Source organism: Crocodylus siamensis, chromosome 2 (genome assembly GCF_052110815.1).
Source record: "Crocodylus siamensis isolate JL-2025a chromosome 2, ASM5211081v1, whole genome shotgun sequence".
In the NCBI taxonomy this organism is placed as follows: Eukaryota; Metazoa; Chordata; order Crocodylia; family Crocodylidae; genus Crocodylus; species Crocodylus siamensis.
The window spans coordinates 186,055,504-186,080,969 of NC_143396.1; the positions used below are offsets into that span (position 1 = coordinate 186,055,504).

The following is a 25,466-nucleotide window of genomic DNA, read 5'->3' on the forward strand; positions in this document are numbered from 1 at the left end:
GTTTCGTGTTTAAGCCCCGAACTGTCATCCAAGAAGAAAGATTAATTTCTTCAGACTGACCAGTTTCTTTAGAAATGCTTAGTAGATTGTAAATACCATAGATTATCTAGTGGCTACCTTAATGCTTTTCAGTCTAGTGTCTGGGATGATTTTTAAGGAACAAATAGTAAACTGTAGAAGACTTTATTTATAAATGATAACCACTTATTACAGAAAACAGAAGAGTGAGGACAGGGTGAAAATCAAATAGAAATTCATCTTTAAAAAAGTAGAGCCTAGAAAAACTGACTGAAATGTCCACAATTTCCCACTTGTGAAAAGTAGGTTGGTCAAAGACAGAATAACAGTTCAAATCAGAAACAGAAATAAGTGTGTGGGTTAACAGGCATAGTTAGGTAAGCCAATATTGTGTATATAAAACATCTTGCTGAAGTCCCTGGTGAAATCAGATACCAAAGTTGACCAAATACTGAAAGAAGATACCTTCTTCCTGTGAAGCAGAGGTAGGGAGAATCCCACATCAGCAGCATTACAAAATAAAGCAGAATGAAAAAACCCACTGCTGTTGACATTTTCACTCTTTTCTTCTAATGACTCTATGATTTTAGACTTTAATTAGCATTTGGAACTAGAACAAATAATAATAAAAACCTAATTATAGTGACAGATCAATCTCTTCTTTCCCTGTTAACCCAGGTTTGCATTACCAGCATGCTGCAGGGCAGAACTTGTATTTGTAGCTTTATGCTCAGATTACTGTAGTAGCTATCCTTACTGGAATGCCTGGGAGGGTGGGAGGGGCTGGAATGAACCAAAACAAATCTTACTAATCTAATAGGTACTCTATTTATAAGGGACACTAAAACCAGCTCATGCATGCAAACATGTAAAAAGCACAGAGCTAATTTAAATAAAATTGATTTACATCCAGAAACTCAATTAAGTGAAGAAAATGGATGTATAATATAAAGCCAGAATGAACTTTTAAAATACTGTAACCTCATAACAGTAGCTAACGAAATTACCATGTGTTTTTATCTGATAACTTTTATAACAAGTTAGGGGGGTGGGGATCTTGATTTTCTTTTTAGAATATTCTGTGAAGATTTTAAATGGAAAATACTGCATTTTGTATTTTGAAGATGTGTTTCAAAAAGCACAGTAAACATCACTTGAGCTGTATTATGAAATTTCCTCACATAGGAAACTAAGAGATCCATCAAGCAGAAGGCTGGATTTCCTGCGTGGCTTTGTAGGTTACTTTACACCAGAAAATGATCATGACTTAGCTAACTCCTATTCTGATATACAGGAAAATTGAGAGGTTTTGAGACGAACAAAAAGATGCAGAGATTTACAATACTGCTGCTTTAAGAGAAATGATTGACAAAGGCTTAAAGTGTTCCCAAAAACCTACCGTAGTTACTTGAATACAAGATGAGGTCACTTCGTAGGGAAAAAATGCCCTCCTCGTATAATTACACACAAGGAAATCGCATTAAATACATTTAAACTGTCATTAAACTGTTGCCAAAAGCAACATGTGTTCAACAGTGGAAGTCAACTATGAAGTTGATTTTTAAATGAAGCCAGCACTGACCATGACTATAAAACACATGGCCCACATTGGACAAATACGCTGATGGAAACCTGAACAAGGATAAGTTAGTGCAAACCATCTCAATAAGATGTATGTTACTGCCCATTAAGCACAGTTCCTCTCACTGCTGATTCACTTTCAAAACATGGTGAGCCATGCCATTGCATACAGTTCATCCAGAATCCCTCCGTTTCCCCATCTTTTAGCTTGGTGCATATGATTGGTGTGGCCTTGTCCTCCAGGAGGTGAAGCTGGACCAGGTTGCCTTGTGTTTCATCTGCATATACGTTTTTGGAGCATCCCAGCACTTGTGACAAAAACATCCAGTTCCAGTCATGAGTGGGGCCCAGTTAGCGCATGGATACTTTGTGGAGGGTATCTGGAGCATACATACATACAGAGCAGTGTTGAGCTGTGGGGTCACTGTGGAAGGAGGGCCCATACTAACCATATGCGCCAGGCTGAGACGGGCATGATGGAGGGATTCTAGGTGAACTGTATGAAGTGCTGTGCTTCACCATGGCTTAAAATGCTGTTTACTCTGGTGAGGCCCAGCCCAGTGAACTATGTGCTAAATCATGAGCCTTGAGCCTTTGGACTATTATCATGCATGGTTTATGCTGGCTATAAGTAGGTGCCAAAAGGCTGTTCAGAAGTGTATTTATGAAACACCTGTGGTAAAATGTGTAGCAGTTTCAAAAGAAGGTTACATGCATTAATTCTGGATGAACTAAGTCTATGGATGCTATGCAGATTGCTATAGCCATGTTTAATTTCAGGGTTATTGTTTGCAAAATAGCCACTCACTTCCATGCACTCAGAGAGAACAGGGTTTGGCAGTAAGGAGAGGGGGAGGGGCTGCCACAGGTAAAAAAGTTGGGGGGAGTAGAGAGCAAAGAGCTAACTGAGTCCCCTCCCCCTCAATTTTATTTTCTCTGCTGTAGCAATGGAAAGGGGACAAAAAGGCAAACCTCTACGGGTATCTGATATCAAGAGTATCTGTTAACCAGAAAGCAGACAGGAAGGCCTGTATTTGCCACAGCCCTTCCTGATCCAGCCCCTCCCTCCCGTGGTTCTCCTGGAAACAGGTGTGGGACAGTTCTACATTTGCCATCTTCCTCTGTTTCTGTGAGATGCCATGCAGGGTTTGACCAGGAAGGACTGCAATAGGACTAGGCATTCCTGCTTGCCTAAAGTTTATCAAATAACCCTAAGACACATAGGAGCATGAGCTCTTGCCACAACTACTTCCCCACAGCACCTTACTTGAGAATTACTGCCCCAGCCAATGGCGAGTCATGACCTTGACAATGAGGAGTAATAACATTAACTTTAGAGGTTGTAATCTTTAATGCATGAGTAGATTTGAATTTTGCCTTGCTCTTGCTACCTAGTTAGGCTGGCCTGCATTATGTCTTCATGGCTTCAACTTGTGTTCAGTCTTTCAATGGGCTACAGCACTGGTGGCGCATAGGGAGTGCATGTGCATCCCCTGAGATTGGCTGTGCATCCCCTGGAAGTACCAGCCATGAAACCAGAAGTGTGGGTGGAAGTGGACTTCTGGTTTTGCCGCTGGTGGTTCTGGGCTCAGCGATCGGCCACTGGGGGACCCTGCCCCCCCAGCTCCCTCCCGGTCAGTGGTCTGGTGCCCCTCCCCCTGACTCAGGAGGCATCAGTAACCCATAGGCTACAGGCTTTCTGACAAAGTTCGTGTTTTGACTAGATCACAGGGCCAAGCTTTGTAGGCTTCCACAGTCTGCCTCATTTTACTGCTGCCTTCATGTTAGATTAGTGGCAATAGAGTATAAATTTAACAGTGTTTTAGATAACAGAATGGGTTGCATGTTTTCCAGAAGAGTGAATAAACTCTCATTGAAAAGTACATAACCGTTTGAATAAAAGGATGTAAATATTTCTTTCATGACTTGAATAAAAGCAGAAAATAGATACTGTACTTGTTTATACTATACATGTTTTGAAATATCTCTTACGTAGGGCATCTCAGGAAGTTAAAGCTCTGAAAACAGATTATTCGGCTCTTGCATTTGGACTGAATCCAGTAGAAATAGCTGAGAATGCTCATCTCGTTTGGCAAATAGCTGCGGTGCAGAAAAAAACAAATGTGTATTTCTTCTTAGGAGTAATGGGCCATAAGTTTGGGTGATAGTTCTCTAAAAGAGTTAGTTTTTTCTAGTGGGTTGTTTTATTGTATGTAAGGAAAACTGCCATTTTACTCAGTGATTTATTATAAACATGAGTCATGTTTTCCCTCTGAATGAAAATAAAAGAGTTCATGAAATGTATTATCGTATGGTACGCTTAGAGACTTCTAGGCTAGAGACAGAAGTTACATATAAAGCAGTTTAAGTGATCAGAAACTGGTTTAAACCTGTTTTTAAAAAAAAAAGCAGCTCAGTGCACATAAACCAATTTTGAAATGGCTGAAACTGGTTTAAGATAACCTGGTTGAATGTCTTAACTGACATGGTTTAATCAGACTTAACTGACCATTGTAGTTCACTTGACAGACCAAAACACATGTGGACAGTTAAACTGTTTTAGTCCTGTTACAAAATTTGCATTATCCAGCCACGCTCCCACATAACCATCACCATTCCAGTGCTTTTACTCATCGTCATATTCATCATTGTTGTAGTTGCTGTTGTCACTGTTATCCTCCTTTGCTCTCTTCAGACGGCTTACCTCTGAAAAGTCTATCTACGTCAGTCTCCTCTCTTCCATATGAGGTCCACCATCTCTTTCCTGGCATCCTCTTCTGTCTTCCTGTAGCACCAGTACATTTTACTCAGCCCCATATTAATACAGTCCTCAACTGTGGGGGTCTGAATGCCTGTTTGTGAGTAGGTTTCTGGCCTTCCACAGGCCATACCTGAAGTAGGAGTTGAACTGGTTGAAGTGGGCTGTCAGGTAGGTATGTGTGAAGTGGGCCCTGTTGGATTCAGATTCAGACCAAATTGGAGACAGTGATTTGATTTGTTGATTTGGATGGATCACTGTCCCTTACTTGATTCAGCCAAATCTGAATCTGAAGATTTGATACTGATTCAGAGAATCAACGATTCGGATATAGACACAGCTTTAAATGTTTTTTCTACATACCTCAAGGTATCAGCACGGCTTGTGAATGCTGTGATGCTGGGGCAGATGGAGCATCCCACAGGAGTGCAGGCGGGGGCCCCCCCATGTGCTTGGTGACATACCTGGAAGTGGACCAGAAATATTTCCGGTCCACTTCCGGGTCCACTGGGTAGCGCGGCAGGCCCTTTCCCCCACTGCCCCCCAGCTCAGCAATCGGCTGCGGGGAGACGCTGAGTGCTCCCCCAGACCCAGGTGGCACCAGTTGCCAAGCCAGGGGAACACAGGGGGGCCCCCAGCGCGTTCTCCGGCTGACCCAGAAGTGGATTGGAAGTGCTTCTAGTCCACTTTCAGGTCTGCTGCTGAGCATGCTGGGGAGCCCCCCACACTTCTGTGGGACACTTCATGTGCCCCAGCATCACAGCATTCACAAACTGCCTGATGTCATGCATGATATCTTGAGGTATGTAGAAAAAAACTTTTAAAGCTGTGTCTATGTCCGAATCGCTGAATCTCTCCGAATCGACTCAGAGGATTCCAGTTCAATTCAGAGAGATTAAAAGGTCCTCTGATTCCATTTGGATTCGGAGATTTAGCCACCAAATCAGGCCAAATATCCACTGAATTGAATCAGGGACTGAAGCTTCACACAGCCCTACTCTTGGGGCCCCTTGCTGTTTGGTTGAGTGTCCTTAAAGGACCGCTTCTCTGGTCAGGATTCAAAAACCCATCACTACCAGGAGGAGTGTGCATACTTTCTTCCACACCTCTCTGGTTAATGGACAGTCCCAGAAGAGGTAGTCGATTGTTTCTGCTTGCCAGTGGCAGGTCTGCCTCGAGCAGTTTGGACCTCTCCACCCTGCACTGTTTTCCATGCCCAAGTAGGGAGTGCCTGGTGGGCTGCCTGCTAGTTCATGTCTCTGTGCTCCTTCTGCAGGTCTTTGTGGAAGATTCACTCCCACAAAGTATGGAGCTGTCACCAGGTAGTAAGCTCCTGGGTGATATGATGTTTCTTGCCCTTACCACCTCCCATATCTTGTGGTGGTTCACCAGTGTCGCTAGTGTCACGTCCTGCAGCTTGTATTTCTCCTGGAAGCATTTTAGGACCTTGTAGAACCACAGGGACACTGTGGCCTGTGGGCTTCCATTGGTCGTCGTATACATCTGCCACTGTCTCAGCAGTCACCCTGCAAAATACTTGACAAAGCAGGCTGTTTTGGATTCCACCCCTGTTGCCAGTTTGCAAACCTGGCACATGTACTTGGCCTAGAGGAAGAGTAGGACATCTGGCATTCCTCTGCCTCTGGACTGTTTCACTTTGTAGAGCTTGGTCGTCACCACTTTCTTCCATGTGGAGTTCCAAAAGAAAACACACATGGCTCTTTGGACTCTGCGAATGACTTGCTCTGAGGAAGGGAAAACTAGGGCATTGTGTAAAAATATTGGCAGTAGCTCTGCCTTGATCAGTGCCATGCACCACCCTTCACCCCACCCCACACATTGACAGGCAGCACAATTGCAATAGCCCCAGTCTCCATTTCGCTTTCACCTCCATCTCTTCCCATGCCCTCTATCTCATCACCTCAGATACCCTGAAGATCTTTACCCCCTGTCAGGGGATGGAGATCCCAAGGGACAACAGGTCCCTGAGCTTTCCCAGGACTAGGCAGGTGCTTTTGCTCATGTTGATCTTGGCCCCTGCTGCTGCTCCATATACCTAGGTGTGTTGTAGAGCTCTTTCCATTGAACTCTTGTCCCTGCATGTGATGTTAAGGTTCTCAGTATAAGTGAGGACTTTAGTCTTTTCCTCATTGCTCCCAGAGATCTTCATGCTGCTGATCCTGGGGTCCTGCCTTAGTCACTGTGCTGGTGGCTGCCTTGTTCAAATAAACAGGTTCAGGAAGAGCAGACAGCCCTGCCTGACTCCTGACTCCACCACAGTCGGGTCTGTCAGGGACCTGTTCACTAGTACCCTGCTGCTCACATTACAGTGCCTTTATCCAAATGACAAAGGTTGTGGGGAATCCCACCTTTTTCAGTGTTTCCAGTAGGAAGCGATGGGATACCCAGTCATAGGCCTTCTCCAAGTTGAAGTTCAGCATGGCGACATTTTCTCCCCTCTACTGTTGGTTCTGTAGCGCATCTCGCAGCTACATCAGAGCTTAATGGATCTGTCGCATTGGCACCATGCATGCCTAGTCCTCATGGACCACTGCATCTATAACAGACTTAAAATACTCGGCCTAGACTTAAAGATTTTGGCCATTAGCTTGTAGTCATGGTTCAGTAGCATAATTGGACACCAGTTTCTCAGATCCTGCCTCTCCCCCTTCTTTTAAAGAAGGGCTATGTGGTCCTCTTCCATGTAGTACAATTTTTTTTTTGCACCGGTCCTGGAAGCACTGGAATACCAGGTCAATGCATGGAGTGGATGGAGCACGCTCCAGGTCCACCAACCAATATCAAAAAGAATCTGTTCAATATAGACCTCCTATGGAGGACATATCAGAGACAATTACCCTGGGAAAACCACCTTCCAGATCATGGTGTCTCCCCTGCCAGGTAAGTATTCCTCACCAATATGAAACATGTAGCGCAGTCCGGAACGCAATATTCTCCGTGGCAGGTAAATATATGGACAAACTGCACGATATGAGCCTTTTCCCTTTAGACTAATGGTTTAACATATGGTTCGCTGGGCTGAACCCCACCAGAGTCCACAGCATTTTAAGTCATGGTGAGCCCACAGCTCAGCACTGCTCAGTATGTTTGTGTATTCCAGATTTCCCTGCCCCTCAAAGATCTATGTGCTAATTAGCTCCCACTCATGAGTGGACCTGGGTGTTCTTGTTGCAAGTTCTGGGATGCTCCAAAAATCTTTTTGCAAATGAGGTGCAGGGCAGCCTGGTCTGGCTTCACCTCATGGAGGGTGGGGCCACACATATCATATATGCCAGGCTGAGTGCAGGTACATAGGGATTGTGGGTGATCTGTTTGACTTGAAAAAGAGTTGGCAGTGAGGGGGACTGTGCTTAATGGGCACTACCATATTCAGATGGGTTATATTAAGTTATGCTTGTGGTAGGATTCCATCAGTATGTTTGCTTAATTGGGCTGTGTTTAAATCAACTTTATGGTTAGTTTTGACTACTGAGCACATGCTGTTTTTGGCAGCAGTTTAACAATAGACAGTGTATTTAGTGAGGTTTCCTAGTATGTGATTATAAGACAAGGGGCTTTTTTCCCCATGCCAATTGAGGTTAAAAACTTCATCTTGTATTTGAGTAAATACAGCAGCTGTTCTTTTGTGGTTTTGCTATGCCAGGTTGAGCATACACCTGCTATAAACTAAAAAGTATTATGTATTTTTTTTTGGTTTTATGGAATTTCTTGCTGTTGACCACAGGTGTATTTTAATGAAGAATAAACTAGTTTTCTGTCTTTAAATGTCTCCCTATACATTTGCATAACATTCGTGCAGTGGTGTCTAGGTTCTAATTAAATAGTAAGCCATTTTTCTAAAAATCAGCTACTCATAGCCTGGACCCCAGACAGACTAATTTATAGGACCAATATACAGTTTAACTCTGTGGCACAGGTATTCACAGTGCTTGAGTTTGACAATATTATGAAAAAAATATTCCTCGGGATACCCAACACCCTTGTATAAAAAATAATTCTTACCTGCACTATATGCCGCAAACTTATCTTTAAGATTACTCAGTAAAATGCCAGCCACCCACTCCTGCAAACAGTATTTTCTAATGTAAGTGTCCTTGAATACTGAAGTGTTGTGGAATCTTATATTACCATATCTGAGTCACAGCTTGGATGTTTGACAACTCATACCACAAATTCTTTCTTTAGTAATTAAATAAACCTTTAATTCTAAGCTATAGTGATACCATGCTTTTCATTCTTGACCTGGCTGAATTTCTGTCTTGGCTGTGTTTACGCCTTTACATGAAAGCAGCTCCATTTCCATCATAGTGGACTGGTGCATAAATCACTTAATTTCATAACACAAAGCTAAGACTAATTTTTCATGTATTGCTTATATTGTAACAAACTGACTGAGTGTATAAACTTCTTAAGTGCTAGGAACTCTTGAGCCACAACTGCCTACTTTATTAAATGATTGTACTCTGCCTAACTGTATAATTGGTGAGAATGACTAAGAGCCCTTGATTTCGTGACTTCCAAAGCAGCTTTGAGTTGCCTACGTCCTGTTCTTAAATCTGTGACTCCCTACCATTAGACTCAAGGCACCCTTCCATAATTTTTCAGAGTTTGGTGGCACTGTAGTTGAAAACTACTGGTGTACTGTCCTAGTTTACCTTAGTGGTTCTCAACCAGGGTCATCCTACTGGTTTTGCTGCCACAGCCAGGTAAAACTGCCCTGCACGCTCTGGGAAGAGAGTGGGGGATTGGACTGGGAAGGGATGCAGCAGGAGCTGGCACTTCTGCCTTCCAGCATTATGTTTATCAGATAACCCTAATACAGGCAGGAGTACCTGCCTTACCTCTTCCCAGTCAGGCTCTGTATGAGACATGCCGGGCAGTTCTACCCGGCTGTGCCAGCAGCACCCGTGTCATTATGAGTGATGACACACCTGAAAGGGTCTTGTAACACCCTGTTTGAGAACCACTGTCTTAGAGACATAAAGCACTCAGAGGAACTAGATAAAGAGCTGTAATGAGGATTGAAAAGCTACTGTTCCTGTATTTAATGAGCATTTCTCACAGAGAGTTGGGTCTGTTTTCAGTCTCCTTGTTATGCATTTATGTTATGCTTTGCCTCTTGGAGCTGTGGCAATTAACACCACCGTTACCTTTCCTGGCTTATGGAGAATCAGCAGGCTGGATGTTGTGACCTTGCATGCCAGATCATGCCAGCTTGCGGGGTCGGTCACTCCATGTCCAGATCCAGCGTGCGGGGTTGGTTGCTCTGTGGGTGAATCTGGCACATGCTGATGCCGCACCACTCCTTCCTCCTAGGGGGCCAGAAAAGTTGAGCACCACCAGTACATAGTATATTCTTTTTGTTTACATACACCGGTGACTTGCTATGGATGTTTCAACTCTTTTTGATTGTCATGATTACAGTATGTCATTTTTACTTTGTGTGGAATTGTGTGTCATGCTTTTTTTTGTTTCCTGTAAATATGAACTACCAAATATCATTACCAGTATCTGCTAAGAAAGACCATATTAGAATAATGGGTGTCAGAAGAAAAAAGCAATCTGCATTGGCAGGCAAGGGGAAACTCTCAGTGCTTAACTAGGCTGCTGTTTGTGCACTTCAGGAAACTGAAAAACTATACTTTCTGTGTTAAAAGTCAGAAGCTGATTGTTTAAAGATATATATTTTTAGGAATACTTCCTTTTTTTTTTTTCTAGGCAAAATTCACACATGTCCAAGCAACAAATAAACCAAAGACCCTCAAGCATGGTCAGCGAAACATCAACTGCAGTAACTGCATCCACTGTTGATACAAAACCTGTTCCTAAGGTAAGGCAAAAAAAGACTCATTTGGTCTACTTTCAGTTCAGTTTATTGCTGCCTTAAAACACATTTAAGATTTCATGCTAAAAAACATATTAATATACTTCCAAGGAAGAGAGACTTGTCCCATCGAAACAAATTTAGGAGATATAGTGACAACACAAACATCTTTTGACAGCTCAGAAGCCCTCTAATCACATTTCCAGTGATTTAAAAAAAAAAATTACAATTCTATGAATTACTGATTCGGTGTGAGATGTTTCTAAGGAATGCAATCATATATATGTCATGTCAGTTCCAGTAAGTCATATGATTGGCCAGAGCACTGTAAGGGCACCTGCAAAACAGTGGAAATGATAATTTTGAGTTTCTCTTGCTATTCTTTCTTACCCTTCTTTTTCCTTTATTATCTTAAGTTAGGGCTATTCAGCTATAAGTAGGTACAGGCCACAGGGGCTGCATATCTCTTCATGCACACACAAAACCCAGAAACACCAAACGATCAAAATTAGTACAGTGTATGGCAAAAAAAATTCCCCCCTTATTTTTCATAACTTATGCCTCTGAAACTAGATTAAAGTGACAAACGTATTTTCTATAAAAAAGAAATAAGTATTTGTACACATTTCCTTTGTCAAGCCTCCTTTACTGGAAAGGCATCAAGCCAGTTAAGTGTCTAAGTCATAGAAGGAAGGGCTTAGCTAATTGATTATAAGGATATTATTGATCAGTTAATTTCTCTGTTAAATTGCCATCAGTGAAAAGCTTTCATTCTGTTTTGTTCTTCTTGGCTTAATAGTGGGGAAAGGAAAATCATTTCATGAAATTCAGTAATGCTTTTTCAATTCTGAGTATAATCACTTATTGAAAGCTTATTGGATCAACTCGTGAGCCATTATGTTGTCAGTTCTTAGCAACATACTTAGTTTTAAAAATAAACTGCTTAGTGTAATTGTCATTTTAAAATGGACAACTTAAATGTTCGCTTGAATATGATACTTGGTAAATTTGCAATTATGGTTTATTGTGGCAGTTCAACCTGTGAGAGAGTACCCAGGTGTTTCTTTTCTTAATCCCATTATTACTTTTTTAAAAAAAAATCCAGGTTTAATTACTTAGAATGTTGCCTTTATTGATCCTGTCCAGATATGAGCATAACAGTTTTCCTCCTGTAATTCATTTTGAGATCTGCTGTTCAGTGGGCAGGAGGATTAATTTTTCAATTCCCTTCTTCAATTTCATAGTCTTTGGTGTTCATCACCGCCTTTAAACATACTTCCAGTGGTCTTTCTGAGTAGTCCCTTACTGGATGCACTTTGCCATAGTTCTGTTTGTAGCCCAGTAAAAGAGAGGAATACTAGTGTAACTTCTCTTTCAGACGGTATAGAACCAGGCAGAATACTTTTAGTTGGAGGCTCTCTTGTGCTTCTTGTGCCTCTTAAGAGTGTTTTTTTTTTTCTCTGAAATCCTGTCTGCATTATATCTTTTGAAAGGCCTTTCACCATAACTTTGTTTCTCCCACAAAGGTTCTGAATGACAACCGGGAAGCCTGATCTTTAAGGAAACTAGAAACTACCCAGTAATCTAGACTTATGAAGTGGGAGGGCATCTGGGATCTGAACTGATCCCAGCAGCTCAGAAGCAGAAAGCTTCATGGGCACTTACACAAGTTACACTTTTTGTGCAGTGCCCCTGAAGGCACTTTACAGCTGTGCTGTGACATGCATGCATGCCTATAGAGTGCTTTTAAAGTGGCTGATTGCACAAAAAATTAACCCTTCTCAAATGATGTATTAGATGAAGACTCTGCTTCAGAGCACCTTAGGGAATTTGTGCTCCCTACGGTTAATTTTCATACACTGTGGGCTGGCTTGATGCAGCCCAGCCTGCTCCCAGGGCTGTCAGTGTGGGGGAGGGGAAGGCAGAGGGAGGCAGCAGCACTGAGCTGCGAGCTGGGGTTTGCTGCCTGGCTGGAGCTGGATTGGGGTTGGGGAGGTGAAACAGAGCCCCCCTGCCTTAGCCCCCCTCCCCCGGCTGGGGTACTGGGGTGTACCCAGGCTGGGCCTGTAAGGCAAACAGACTCTATTCCAACCCCACCACCCTCAGCTCAGTATTGCTCACTTCCATCTCTCTGCTTTACTTGGCCTGATCTGGAAGGGGTGTAGAACAGAGCCCACTAGCCTCATGAGCCCGGTACTCCAGCTGGGGTAGCTGAGGGGGGGCACCTGTGGAGCGGAGGGCTCTGTTACACCCCACACCTCCCTTCAGCTAGGCAGCAAACCCCAGCCTCAGCCCTGAAGCTTGGGGGATGGGGATGGAGAGAGAGGCAGTTTAGCAGCCTATTTGGAGGCTACTGGAGCACCCCAGCCCATTGGCTGGGGTGGCTGGTGCATGCAGGCTTGATTTCCTGCCCCCTCCTAAGAGGCAGATGTCTGTCTGGGGCGCTAGGGGTTGCTGTAACTCGTGATGCTTTGTGTAAAGCACCATGAGTTACAGCATGAGTCTGTGCCCCACTATTTCTTGTATCCACTGAGATTCCATCATTTTCTCTCTGTCACAGAGTACTCCCCAGAAAGGGTGTTTAATTGGGATCACTGCAGCCTTGTCTGCCCCTTAAAGACAGCCAAAGTGTGGCTTCTAAACAAGGCAAAGCCCTGGCACCTTTTCACTTTGATACCCTGGCCTTCTGGTCCCGCATCCTCCCTAGTTGTCTGTGGCCCTTACTCAAGGTGTGCTATCTTCTAGTTCAGCTCTTGAGGAAGGGACTTTATCTCTTGCTGGGGAGAACAAGTGCAACTGAAGTTCCAAGCAGCAAAACAGATGGCTTCTCTTCATTTAAGGTATTTATTAGGCAAAGGCCATCCAACCAGAGGTTCTCTGCCCTTTTCAAAGGGTTAAAGCGTCCCTCTGTCCCTAGTCCAGCCCGCACTGTTCTAAGCACCCCAAACATATTCAGCTGTTCCCTCTCCAGTGTGCCACAGCAGGAGCCCCAAAGTGCTCTGTTGGTGTCTGTCTGTAGATTTCCTCTCCACTCTCCAGATGCTCTCCTTGTTTCCCCTACTTTGTCAATTGTCAAGGCTTTGAAGCCTCTGGCACGCATCTTCCAAAGGGGGATTACCAACCCCATCAAAAGCCTTAACAAGGCTATTCAAGTCCTGTGATGCTGAATGTCCCTCTTAGACTTAATCCTTCATTCCCTGTGATCAGGCTAATGAGGAAAGAAGAGGCACTCAATATTCTAACAACATGAATACATTTAAAACAGAAATATTGCAATAAAGACCATCACACCCACCTTAAAAGACTTAGTTAACACCCTTGACTTCCCCCTCTCATTTCTGTTCTCTGCATCTATATCTGCACTCTATAGCCCATATCTATCTTCCTGTATTTAGAGTTGTGCTATAAAGGCAAATGCATTAGATAAACCAGGTTTTTAAGATCATTGTAGGAAAGGTCTCAGCCTTTCTCAACTGGATACCATATCTTGTGAACTAGCTTTGCATAATGCTTCCCTGGCTAGCAAATATGGGGCTTGGAGTTGGAATGCTGACCAAGTTTATGTTGTTATTTTTATCCACCTCTATTTTTACTGAACCTGATAGAGTAAGAACGAGTATAGTGATTTCAACTAGATTTTTTTCAAGAGCTGACACCTAAGAATTGCTGCATCTTGGAAAAGAATGTCAGCTGAACAGCAGATTATCAGCTACACTTCAAGATTGAGAGGATGAACCCTCTAGTTTGTACAAGCCTCTATTTTGAGCAAATAAAGAGCTTTAGTTAAAGCGCCCCCACCGCCATTTTTCAGCATGGGGACGCTGATACACGTGATGCTGAAGTCTGCTAGAGTGTGGTAATTACCATGCTCCTGCAGACTCGATTAATCAAGCCTGCTCCAATGCACTGTAATTACAGCATGTTGGAGAAGCCTCCCTGCACATGTATAGGGAGGCTTCAAACATGTACTTTGCATGAATCTATGGATCTTCGCTTGACAAGAAAGTGGAAGGAATGAAGAGAGGTAAAGGAAGATTTGGATGAAAGAAGAACCTTGAAAAATGCCCATTTCTTTTTAGGTTGAAAAACTATTTCTATCATCTGGAGTTCAGTGTGTGTGTGTGTGTGTGTGTGTGTGTGTGTGTGTGTGTGTGTGTGTGTGTGTGTGTGTGTGTGTAAAAGATTCAGGTAGAAACTTGCTGGTCCAAAGATGTATTTTCATTAGCTGTGTAAAGTATGTTGAAATGAATATCTGTGCTTGGGCCACCTGATACAGTGAGTGGTTCCATAAAGTCAGAAATATGAGATGGCACTAGGAATTTCAGTGTTTCAGATAGTGTCTGATTAAGAGAAGAAGCTGAATTGGTGATACTCAAAGATGTTGTTGCTAGTAGTCAACTGAGAGACAAACAACTGAGGATTAGGACATGAAAACAAGGGAAAAGGTATAATGATTCTAGAGAGAAATAAGAGGTAATGGCAGAGTGGTTGGTGGATTCAGGTGGAGTTAATGCCTGGAATTCTGGGTTCTCTTCCACTGATGACTCTAAGTAATTGTATAGCAGTAGACAAATTGCTTAATCTCTTGGCAACTTGGTATGCCTTTCTGTAAATTGGAAGGATTTCTAATTCTCTGGAACTGTCATTATAATGAAATTAATGTGATCTTTGAAAGAAAAATATTAGGAAAAGGCAAAGTATATACTCTTTCTGGAGTGAGAGTAAAGATCTTTATCTGTGATAGCCAGTTTTTTACTGCAATAAATTATTTGCTTTTTCTAATGCTTAGAAAATTAATTTCAGAAGAAAAACATTTTTATAAAATTTGTATCCCTCATTTTAGGAGCAGATCTTGTAGGAATACTTCATAGTTAAAACCAGGTACTTTTTTGTCTTGCATACATCCAGCAGGAATTGCTGAATGGGGAGTAGAAAATGGAACACTAGTGGAGAGGGAATTAAAAAATCCATGCTGCTGGCGTCTAATTGTAGTAGAAAAAGTGAGCAATTCCCAAACAAGTCTGCAATGCAGGCATGCGCTGACATCACAACTGACTTGTCTGGTTTCAATGACAAAGCCAGCAGCTTGACTCTCCCTTTATCAACACATGCCAATGTTATCAGAATATTTTAGGTCAGGAAAGGGTGACTGAAGTGTGGAAAAGAGGAACAATCAAAACTTGTAAAAAGAAAATCTTCAGTTGCACCTTATTGAAGCCAAATATGAGATACACTTTATATATTACGGCTCCATTCTTTGCTATAACAAAGTGGAACAACTATTTTTAGTTATCCAGTTTATGGCGATTTTAAGTACTTAATGGCTTTGAGCAGGGGGTTGGCTTAAATGAGCTCCTGAGGTCCCTTCCGACCCTGATTTTACCTATGATTCTGTTTGTACTTTAAACTATTTTAATTACTGTAATGAGCATGAAACTGGTATATCATATCTGTAACCTTTAGTATAGATTCATAGATTGTAAGGGTGGAAGGGACCTTGGAAGACCATTGGGTCCAGCCCTCTGCACCAAGCAGGAAAAATAACTGGGGGTCAGGTCAGCAAAGTAACTGTCCAGTCTCCTCTTGAAAATTCCAGGGTAAGTAATTGCACCACCTCTGGAGAGAGCTTATTCCACAGTCTGGATACCCAGACTGTAAAGAAGCTTTTCCCAATGTTCAGCCTGAATCAGTCTTCCAGGAGTTTGTGGCCGTTACTCCTGGTTTTCCCCTCTGATGCCCTGGTGAACACTTGCTCACTGAGCCCTTGATATATTTCCCTAGTGTAGCAGTAAGCTACTGTAACTAGGTCCACTCTCAGCCTTCTTTTCTTCAGGTTGAAGAGTCCCAGATCCCTCAGCCTTTCCTTGTATGGCTTGCATTTTAAGACTCTGATTATATGGGTGGCTCTTCTTTGGACTCTGCCAAGCTTGTCCACGTTCTTGTTAAAGTGTAGTGCCCAGAACTGGATGCAGTACTCCAGCTGTGGTCTCATCAGTGCTGAGGAGAGCGGAAGAATCGCCACCTTGGTTTTGCTGGAGATGCATTGATTGATGCATGCCAGAGTATTATTTGCCCTACTGGCTACAGCATCTACTGCCGGTTCATAGTCATACTGTGGTCTGTTATTACCCCCAGGTCCCTTTCATTCATTTGGTCCTGTGAGTAGCCTTTTCTTATCCAGCTAATAGACATGTTCTGTGTAAATCTCTGTTTAGGCATTTCTGCTAGAATGACTTTTTGAATAGATGAACAATAACTGTTACAAGTACATCGTTGAATTCTGTTCTTGAGTCTTCTTAATTAAACAAGGTCATACTCCTGCAAGGTACTATGCAGCTATTGTCAAGGTATTCAGCTCCTTAATTCCTTCTGAGATCTGTATATGGAAGTGTGTGAAGCTCTTTGTTCAAAATAATTAGAAAACTTTCGTTTTTATTAGAGTGATGTTAATATCTATAAGAAAACGTAAACTCTGAAATGAATCCTTTTCTCACGGTAGCAAATAATAGCTTAATATATTTTATATATTACATTATATTTGTAATGTATGGTTACAAATCATATATGTATTTGTATATACACAATACTTTTCTTTACTGTGTTTTACAAAAAATAAAAGTGCACTAAGCATCTTATAAAGCCAATGGTAATTCTATAAACTGAACTTTATGGACAGATTTTATGGTCACAGATGGTCAGTGTTGCAGTCTGAATGGAGAAACTGCTAAATTACATTTTAGTTGTGATATAGAAAAGATATCAGATTCTTTTATGAGTCTCATAACATTCATTAGCAAAACTTTTTCAATGAAATGAAGAGAAAATATAAAATCTTTTCACTTTACATAGATAAAATATATTGGTTTTATTGGTTACTTAATAATAGCTTTCATTTATACATTTAATATATTCCATTTGAAAAATGAAATTACTCAGGCATATTCCATATCATTCCATTTATAGATCCACCATTTTTTGCTCAAAATGAACCATAAAAGTTGGTTGACTTAAAAGGTTGCTGTATAACTGTATTGATACTGTACTACTGAACAGAGCCAATAACCCTTTTCAGCATCCTTAAGAAACCAACGAGTTTAAAGGTGCCTCAGAAGGTCACTTGCATTGCAGTTCATAAGGGTGCTGTTCTATCATGGTGGTTGCAGGCTCAGCTCATGAGGGAAAGGGCTGCAGTGGCTTGATGAAAGAGACTGCTACAGTCCCACCATGTTTCCTGAGATTCCCATATATGCTCCATTGGAGTGTGAGACAGGCATTAATCCTCCTGCAAGGAAACTAAGAGTTTAGAAGCACTAACAGCCATGCGTCAAATTAAGATTTCCAGACCTCTGGCTCCCAGTTATGGTGCAGTCTGCACCAGGTGACCACAGGAGCCACAAACCCAGGATACAGCCCACAGAGGAAGCTGACATGTAGGGTTCTGCTGGAAGCTTTTATTCTGTTTTTCAGCAGAAGTCAGTCAAAACCAATTGCGAAACATTTTGCATTCATTGAAATTTAGTCTTTTACAACTAAACTAAACAAAAAATTGTCAGGAAGTTCTCATACAACCATCCATCTCTATTTCTCCCCCAAAATAGGAAAATGTGAATTTTGATTTCCTAAAATATGGGCTGTTTGGATCCTAGGATTTTGACTCTATTTGGTATATGAAGCTTTAACTCTACATTGCAATTCAGATTTGGCCTTTGATAAAAACCTCTCTTGGTTGACACCTGTATACCTGTATATAATTGTTTTCAGTCTAAAATGTCATGCAATACAATGTGGTGAAGCTTGAGCAAAATTATCTTGCGTACAGAAGATTTTTAAAATTTTAATATTTTCAGTGCATTTAATCCACAGTTTGGTTCTAGGTTATTTGATTCTCTAGTGGGCAAATGGAGTTCCAGGACTTCATCTGTAGCTATCCACTTTTTTCCAGGGGAAAACTGCTTTTCCTAGAATTGAATAGGAAAATATGGGCTCAAATTGCATTCAGGGTAGACTTCTAATCAGAACTAAAGGTACATAGTTCCCAAAAACATTAAGTGAAAAGCAGTGATTTCCCAGAGCAGCATATTACTAAAAGTTGATTCAAGCACTATAAACTGAGAGATCAATACCAAAATAGTGTAATATTTTATTAATATCACTTAATCCTGCAGAAACACACAGCCTACTATTTTATTTGCTACTCTGTAGTGTTGTAATCTGACACCAAAAATACTTTAAATACATTATGCAGTTCTAAAGCTCATATTAGTGAAGTAATCTTTTAGTGGCTGTTCCTGTGGGTTTTTATAGAAAAATTGCATTTAAAGGTGCGATTTGGAAGAAGAAGGGTAGAGGTTGTTATGCCCACAGGAAAAGAGCAAGTGAGTTCTGAGTTTCAGGGGCAGCAGACAGAATAGCAGCATTTGCTATTAAATCAACATGTGAAATGCACCCAGTTTGGTAAGGGTGCTTTTTCTCTTTGGACATTCCTTATGTCAAATCCTGAAATCAGTGTGTCATAGCTATTAGAGAGGAGCTTTGGTGAGTCTGCAGAAAATTGTTGTTCTATTGGTAGGGTTTCAGTAAACAGAGGATTCTGTCTTCAGTTAGTATTTTAAAATAATATCCTAAAGTTAAAGAGGATTAATGTCCCATATAAGTAACTACTGCTGAGTGTTACACTCATGCCTGAGTAAGAGACAGGACACCATAGATTTTAGCTTAGTTGATTTTTATGAGGGTCTGACTTGATGAAGAACACAGCTGACTGAAGTTCATTCCAGGTAAAACTGATGGTAATGTTCATAAGTGGGAGAAATGAACAGAAGAAATGGCAATGATGTCTCTGAATTTTGGATGTATATTGTCTATCTTGATTTGGCTAGGAAGTTCCAACTTCTTTTATATCAGATTTGGACCTGGCTGTAGTTATCTTTCATTGCCACTTCTGCAATGTATCTCTGCACCGAGGTCTTCTGCTGTGGACTACACTTCAAGATTTTTGAGTTTTCTTCAACTAGTACGGTATGGGGCAGCCAATTTACTTTGCCAGATTTTTATTGACAATGAACATTGAATTCTGCATTGGCTTCCAGTTTATTCTCATTGGAGTTGAGTATAGTGTAGGTTTTGACCTACTGGGTGTGTCTACGTGTCTCCATACAGCAACATTACTGTGCTGTATTTTGGTACTTCCTTTTGAGAATACTAAAATATGGCACAGTAACTGCCTGTACTGGCACTGTACAGGCATGCAAAGACTTTCCCACTACCACACCGCAGCAGTGTACTATAAGCAGGGAGTGTGCAGCTGTGGCAGCATAGCTAGCAATAACATGTAGACCCGCATGATTGCTACATAACTGTAATGTGCCTTACAGCAATGTAGCACATCACTATGTCACCATAAGACAATGTGTGGATGCGCCAGCTGAGTCCTTAATGGCCTGGTTCTTGCTCCCATGGAAATATTATATCCTCATATGACACCTTAGCAGTTGTACTTATCTGAAGAATTTGTGGCATAAATGATGAGGAGCCAGCTGTTTAAAGAGTTAAAGAGTGGGTTCTTGCCTTTGAAAATATATATTTCTCTAATTATTCCTGTATTTATGCTTTTCAATCTAATTGTTTTATATTTGTTTTATTAAAATTGTTCACACGATTGTCCAAAGCATGGGGTGGATACATCTTTAACTAATCACATAATGAAGCATAGACCTAAACATCCAATTATACAATTCAACTCTTCTTTTTTTTGTCACTTTTGTTTGTTGCTATGTTGCAATTCAACCATGGACTGTAAGAACTTGAAGATGGGCCTATTATTTACTGTATGTTTTCCCGGTGCTTAGCCAGATGGGGCCCCAGTTGCATAAAATTACCATGCAAATAATGATGCATTCATTCTAGTATTAAGAACTTCCAATGGTATAATAATGTAGTCATCATCGATGCATTACAGATCCACTTAGCTTCCAAATTGGCACTTAGCTGGAATGCAAAATATTTCTTCCATTTGTATAGTCACCTGAAACTCTATTTAACTGATGCTTTGATTTGTCCTTAGGCCTTTTATATCAATGGGGCACTTCTGTGTTTAAGCTTAATATGATTCAGTACAGAATACATGCAATAATTAAGTTTATAAGACATTGCTGCTATTATATTAATTTAGCATTAAGATGCACCTGTGTTGCTATCCGTACTAGAACTAGAGAATTCTAATACCGATATGAAAAAAGTGGTGAATCTTATTAATTTAAATCAGGGCTGTCCAACTTCTGAATGGCTGGGGGTTGCAGTCCCTACTCCCTCCACTATCCCTATGCCTTGAGCTATGTAGATCCCTCCCACTGTGCAGCTGGAGTCTGGCTGTATCATGCTGGCACCCTGCACTGTACAGCATTGCATGGGACATCTGGGTCCCCCCAAGCTACCTGGCTATGGGCTCCCTCAGCCTCACCCCCAGAGATGAGGTCAGGCAGTGGAAGTTAAAAAAGGGAGGGAGAGCCTGGAGACTTGTAGCTGCTGCTGCTGCTGCTGCTGGAGTAGTGCTGAAGGGCCCAGATCAGGAGCCTGGACACATGTTAAGTCCTGGGCTAGGGGCCAGACATTCAGAAAGACTGAGCCTGAATTGATAAAATGAGCAGCCAGGGAATCCAGGAAGACCCTGCTGTGCCTGCAGTCTGCTGGAGCTCTGCTTAGGCAGCAGAGGGGTGGGGCCAGCTCTGTTCTCTGGAGCAGACAGCCCAGCCCAAGTATGCAAATCATCTGAGATGCTGGAGGACTCTGGTTTAACTTAAACCAGGAAGGGATCTGGGGAAGACATTGCATAAACCGGTTTGACCCAGATCAGTTAAGTCTGATACTACATTCAACCAGGTTTATCTTAAACCAGTTTATGCCATTTTGAAAGTGGTTTATGTGCACTGAACTTATGTTCTGTTACAGGTTTAAACCAGTTTCTGATCATTTAAGCCAGTTTATGTGTAATGTCTGTCCCTGGCCCTCAGCTGGACAATCCTGATCTAAACTGACACTGTCTACTTTAATGTTGTTGCAAGGTTCTGTCTTATGTATGTTCCTTTTAATTTTCTATGGTGTACCTGACGGCAGGGTGTAGAGCTGCCTGCCTGGTTGTTTTGGCAAAATTATTCCCCTCAAATGAGAACTATTTGTTGACTCCCAGTTCTGGGTTATTTATTTTCACCTGATGAGCATTAATACCCTTGCGAGTTCAGTAGAGAGGTTTGAATAGAAAACAGTAGTCAGAAGTCCTGAGGATTTCATCCTATTACTTCTGTGCAGATATGTCTCTAGCACCTTGTAAAGCACTGAGACATGGTGGGTACAATATAACTGACCTCTGCAGGGCAAGCAAGAAGCTGGGATGTCTCATGCAAAATAGCTTTCCTAGCACCTTGTAAAGCACTGAGACACGGTGGGTACAATATAACTGACCTCTGCAGGGCAAGCAAGAAGCTGGGATGTCTCATGCAAAATAGCTTTCTCCCTTTTGAGGAAGAGAAATAGGATTAGGAGGTATATCAGAAAGAAATGGGCAGCTCTGTAAAGCAAATAGATCCTGAAAGAGCAGGACAAGTCCTCTCCCCAAAAATTCATGCTGTCTTCCTTTTTCTCCAGACAGCTTTTCACCTGAGAAGAGTCCTACAACTTCCCGTTTGTGGGAACTTTCTACCTTTCTACCAGCAGTACTACCTTTCTGGTACTCTGTTTGTTTCTGGAAATGAAGCACTGCTTCTGTTTAAATTAATTTTATGTGAGACGAAGCATAAAACAACAAAAATAAAGTTCACATGTACAATGTATTTCTGTCGGGTGGCACATGTGCATGTGTACTCATGAGAAAGAGACTGTGTGACTCATCCTGTGCTTTGGTACAAACAGTTCTGATAATGCACACAGAGCTTCCCTCAAGCACAGAAGAACTAAGTTTTATCTTTCAAAAGGTTAGACGTCATTCATAGTTATGATTCATGCAGGAGGTGGAGGTGCATTTGGACACTGGTATGCTGATGATGGTGTTAAACTGGCTTTATTTAACTGTTATAAATATTATATCTGAAAAAGCACTACAACTGCTATAATTATTACTGTGTAATAAAGTAGGAAACATATATATTCTAAAATGTATGTTTAATACAGTATTTTTTACTAATGTCCAAACATGTGTCTTCAGGTTGTAAAATCTGGCAACAAAGTTCACAGTTTTGGAAAGAGGGACCAATCTATACGGAGGAATCCTAATGTTCCAGTTGTAGTACGAGGCTGGCTACATAAACAGGTATGTATGAGAGATGATCAGTTTCTGTTTCTCTGAATTTCAAAATCATCAGATAACCAAGAGAGATTTTTCAGGTAACAGCAAATAAACAAGGGCCTGACTGCCAGTAATCCCAGGCATCTGGAACTCTTATTTACTACAGGGGAAAGTTATACGTGCTCAGTACCTCTGAAATCAGCCACCTAAAGTTTACTTTAAAATTGGATATGGTTATGGAAACAATGACACATAGACAACAGATTAATGGTTTAATATGAAGGGTGCAACTCTCTTGCCTAAATCTGGTTACCATTCTGAACTGTGTAGTAGGATTTTTTTCCATGTGGGGTACTATACCTGTGAGCCTGTCCATAGGCCTTGACTGAAAGCAGAGCCCCAACCCATTTCCCTTCTGCACTTCAGTGTTAGGCAAGAGAAGATTAAAGGAGATTCAAGATGTGCTAGACGGAGGCAAATCCTCTTCCAATGTACTGCCATACTTGGGACCGGTGACCAAGAAGCCCTGCTAGTTATAGAGAAGTCATTCAACTGCATTGGCACTTGCCCAAGTTGCCATAAATGTAACCCAGATCTACAAACTCAGACCTCCTGGATGACAAGTGGAAAGTGAAGAAAATCCATGCATCCTTTTACCAGTTTTATGTATAATGAGTCCCTTTGTCAGTCTCAAACGTGTAATCCACCTAGCTTCTAACAGCTAGATTGCAAATAGCAGGTATGAAGGTGAAACAAGGTCCATGATAACAAATCCTCCTAGACAGCAATGTGTCTTCCCCATGTTACAGCATTAAAGAGAGCCAATCACCTAGTCCCAACATACCCTATTTGTCCAAGGGCAGAAGCAAGGGACAGGATAGAGCCTGTCCAGGTATATTTAGTATGTATCACTGTCCCTTACAACATGAAAAAAGAGAGAGGAGGAGGAGAAGAAACAGCCTCTCCGCACATGTTTAAGGTGGGATCAGGATGGGGAAGAAAGGGCGCACATGGAACAGCACTTCAGATATTCCCATTTGGAAATCCTCTCCTTCAGCCCAGAAAATGTTTTCTGTGCTTTCCACCCTGTCAAAGATGCGCTCTGGCGCAGACATCTTGTTCATTTAACATTTTTTTATGACCTCCGCTTTTTTAATAAGACCTTTCTATGATCTTCTAGTCAGTTCTGTCTCTTTATTTGCAACCTCCCGCTCCCCAGTTCAACAGTTGTATCAGTCAGTCTTCACAGCATGAAACTTCTGAGGCTCTTGAAAAAGATGCTTTGGAGCCACTACATAATTTATAGCCCTATCTCTTAGGGCAGGGGTATCAAACATATAGATCATGTAATCCTACCGACGGGGCTTTCAGAGGTGCCAGGAATTTGGGGGCCAGGTGGGTAGGGCCCACCACTGAAATACTGGATATAGAGCACTGTTGAGGGTAAGTAACATCAGCCTTAAGCCCCATGGTTGCCATTGCTGCTTGCTCTACTGCTGCATCTGGATCTGGCCCACAAAGAGACCTGCAGTCTGGATCCAGCTTGTGAGGAGCAGTAAGTTTTAGGAGGAACAATGTACTAGATAATAGGAAACATTAAATTGAGAAGCTGGTGTCAGAACACTTTTTATGTGAAGGTAGGCAGTCCAGACGAATGAAACTTGTGTCTAGGTGGATGCTGTAAACCTTTGACAGAAAGCAGAATGAGAATTTGGTACATGCATCACCATATGTATTTAGAGTATAGCCATCTCCATATTTTCTGGCTGTTGAACGGTTGTATTTCCTATAAGAATTTTGTGAGCTACACTCTCAGCATCATAATTAAGAGTAACATTAGGTAAGTTAAATTATAATAGGGACCTATCGAAATCATGGTGAAAGTGCAGTCTCCAGCAGCTCCTGGTTCTAAATATGGAGCAGTTTTTGCCTCCTGGCCAATCAGCAGCAAGCAGTGGTGCCCCTTGACCAATGAGCAGCTGGAGATAAAAACCATGTCATATTTAAAAACTACAGTTTTTGCCTCCCCATCAATCAGTAGCAAGTGTCAGGGATACTAGGGTCCATCTGCCAATCGGGATTGGGGGCAATGCGCCATGAAACCAGCAAGATTAAAGGAGCCACTGTAGAGGGCACTTCTGTTGCAATTTCAGTAGGTCCTTAATTATAATAATTTTTCAATGTTATATTCTATTTTTGGACAATGCCTATTTCTCTGCTGAAAATCTCTTGTAGAGCTAGAAGTCTAATAGAATGCATTATATTTTTAAAAGAGTTTTTGAATTACCTTGAAGGTTGGTGAGAGAATGTTTTAGTAAGTATTTTCCTTGCTTTTTTATGATTTCTGCACATTTTAACTCATTTATTTACTAAGTTTTTTTTCTGCTTTTGGATGTTGTTCAACTACACTTTTCTTGTCTACTCTGCTAATATGTCCTTATACTCACCATAAATGGGAAGCAATCCTCATTGGAATACATCTCCCTTCTTAATAACTTGATTATTTTTCCTAATTGCCTGATAGATCCTTTGAGAAAATATGTGGCAACAGCTCCTTTGTTCATAGAGCCATATATACTGGAGATCTAAATTTAGTTAGTGAATAAAAGTTTGAAAATTGTCCTGTGGATGACTTAAGAAAGATCATCCTGTAACTGGATACTGTACTTGATGTTTCTGTCATTGTATCATGGTTCACTAAACAAAAAGCAAAATGTTCATTTTTTTGTAATAAATAACATACTTGGTATATTTCTGATAACTGTTAATTGTTATAACATAAGAATTAGATGCTGAGGTAGACTATCTTTGAGATTTTATTTGAATGGAAAGAAAGTATATTAAATTCTTTGTATTTCAGGATAGCTCTGGAATGAGGTTATGGAAAAGACGATGGTTCGTGCTTTCTGATTATTGTTTGTTTTACTACAAAGGTGAGCAGATAACAGGCTGATCTAAATAATTTTCATGAAACTGAGACCTTTTTG

The 25,466-nt window shown here is 41.4% G+C and overlaps 1 protein-coding gene and 1 non-coding gene across 6 annotated transcripts in view; one reads left to right on the top strand and one right to left on the bottom strand.

Moving 5' to 3' along the window:
• The window catches only part of PLEKHA7 (pleckstrin homology domain containing A7), a 332,850-nt gene that overhangs the window by 224,711 nt on the left and 82,673 nt on the right, over nucleotides 1–25,466 (top strand). For all 5 annotated transcript variants that reach the window (XM_090032588.1, XM_090032592.1, XM_090032590.1 and 2 more), the window contains 3 exons: nucleotides 10,097–10,208; nucleotides 22,399–22,503; nucleotides 25,340–25,412. In XM_090032588.1, coding sequence (XP_089888714.1) covers nucleotides 10,097–10,208; nucleotides 22,399–22,503; nucleotides 25,340–25,412 — 290 coding nt within the window. The remainder of the gene's footprint in view (nucleotides 1–10,096; nucleotides 10,209–22,398; nucleotides 22,504–25,339; nucleotides 25,413–25,466) is intronic.
• On the bottom strand, nucleotides 7,074–7,266 carry LOC149871479 (U2 spliceosomal RNA). Its single transcript, XR_016440880.1, has one exon. It is a non-coding gene; the product is annotated as a U2 spliceosomal RNA (small nuclear RNA).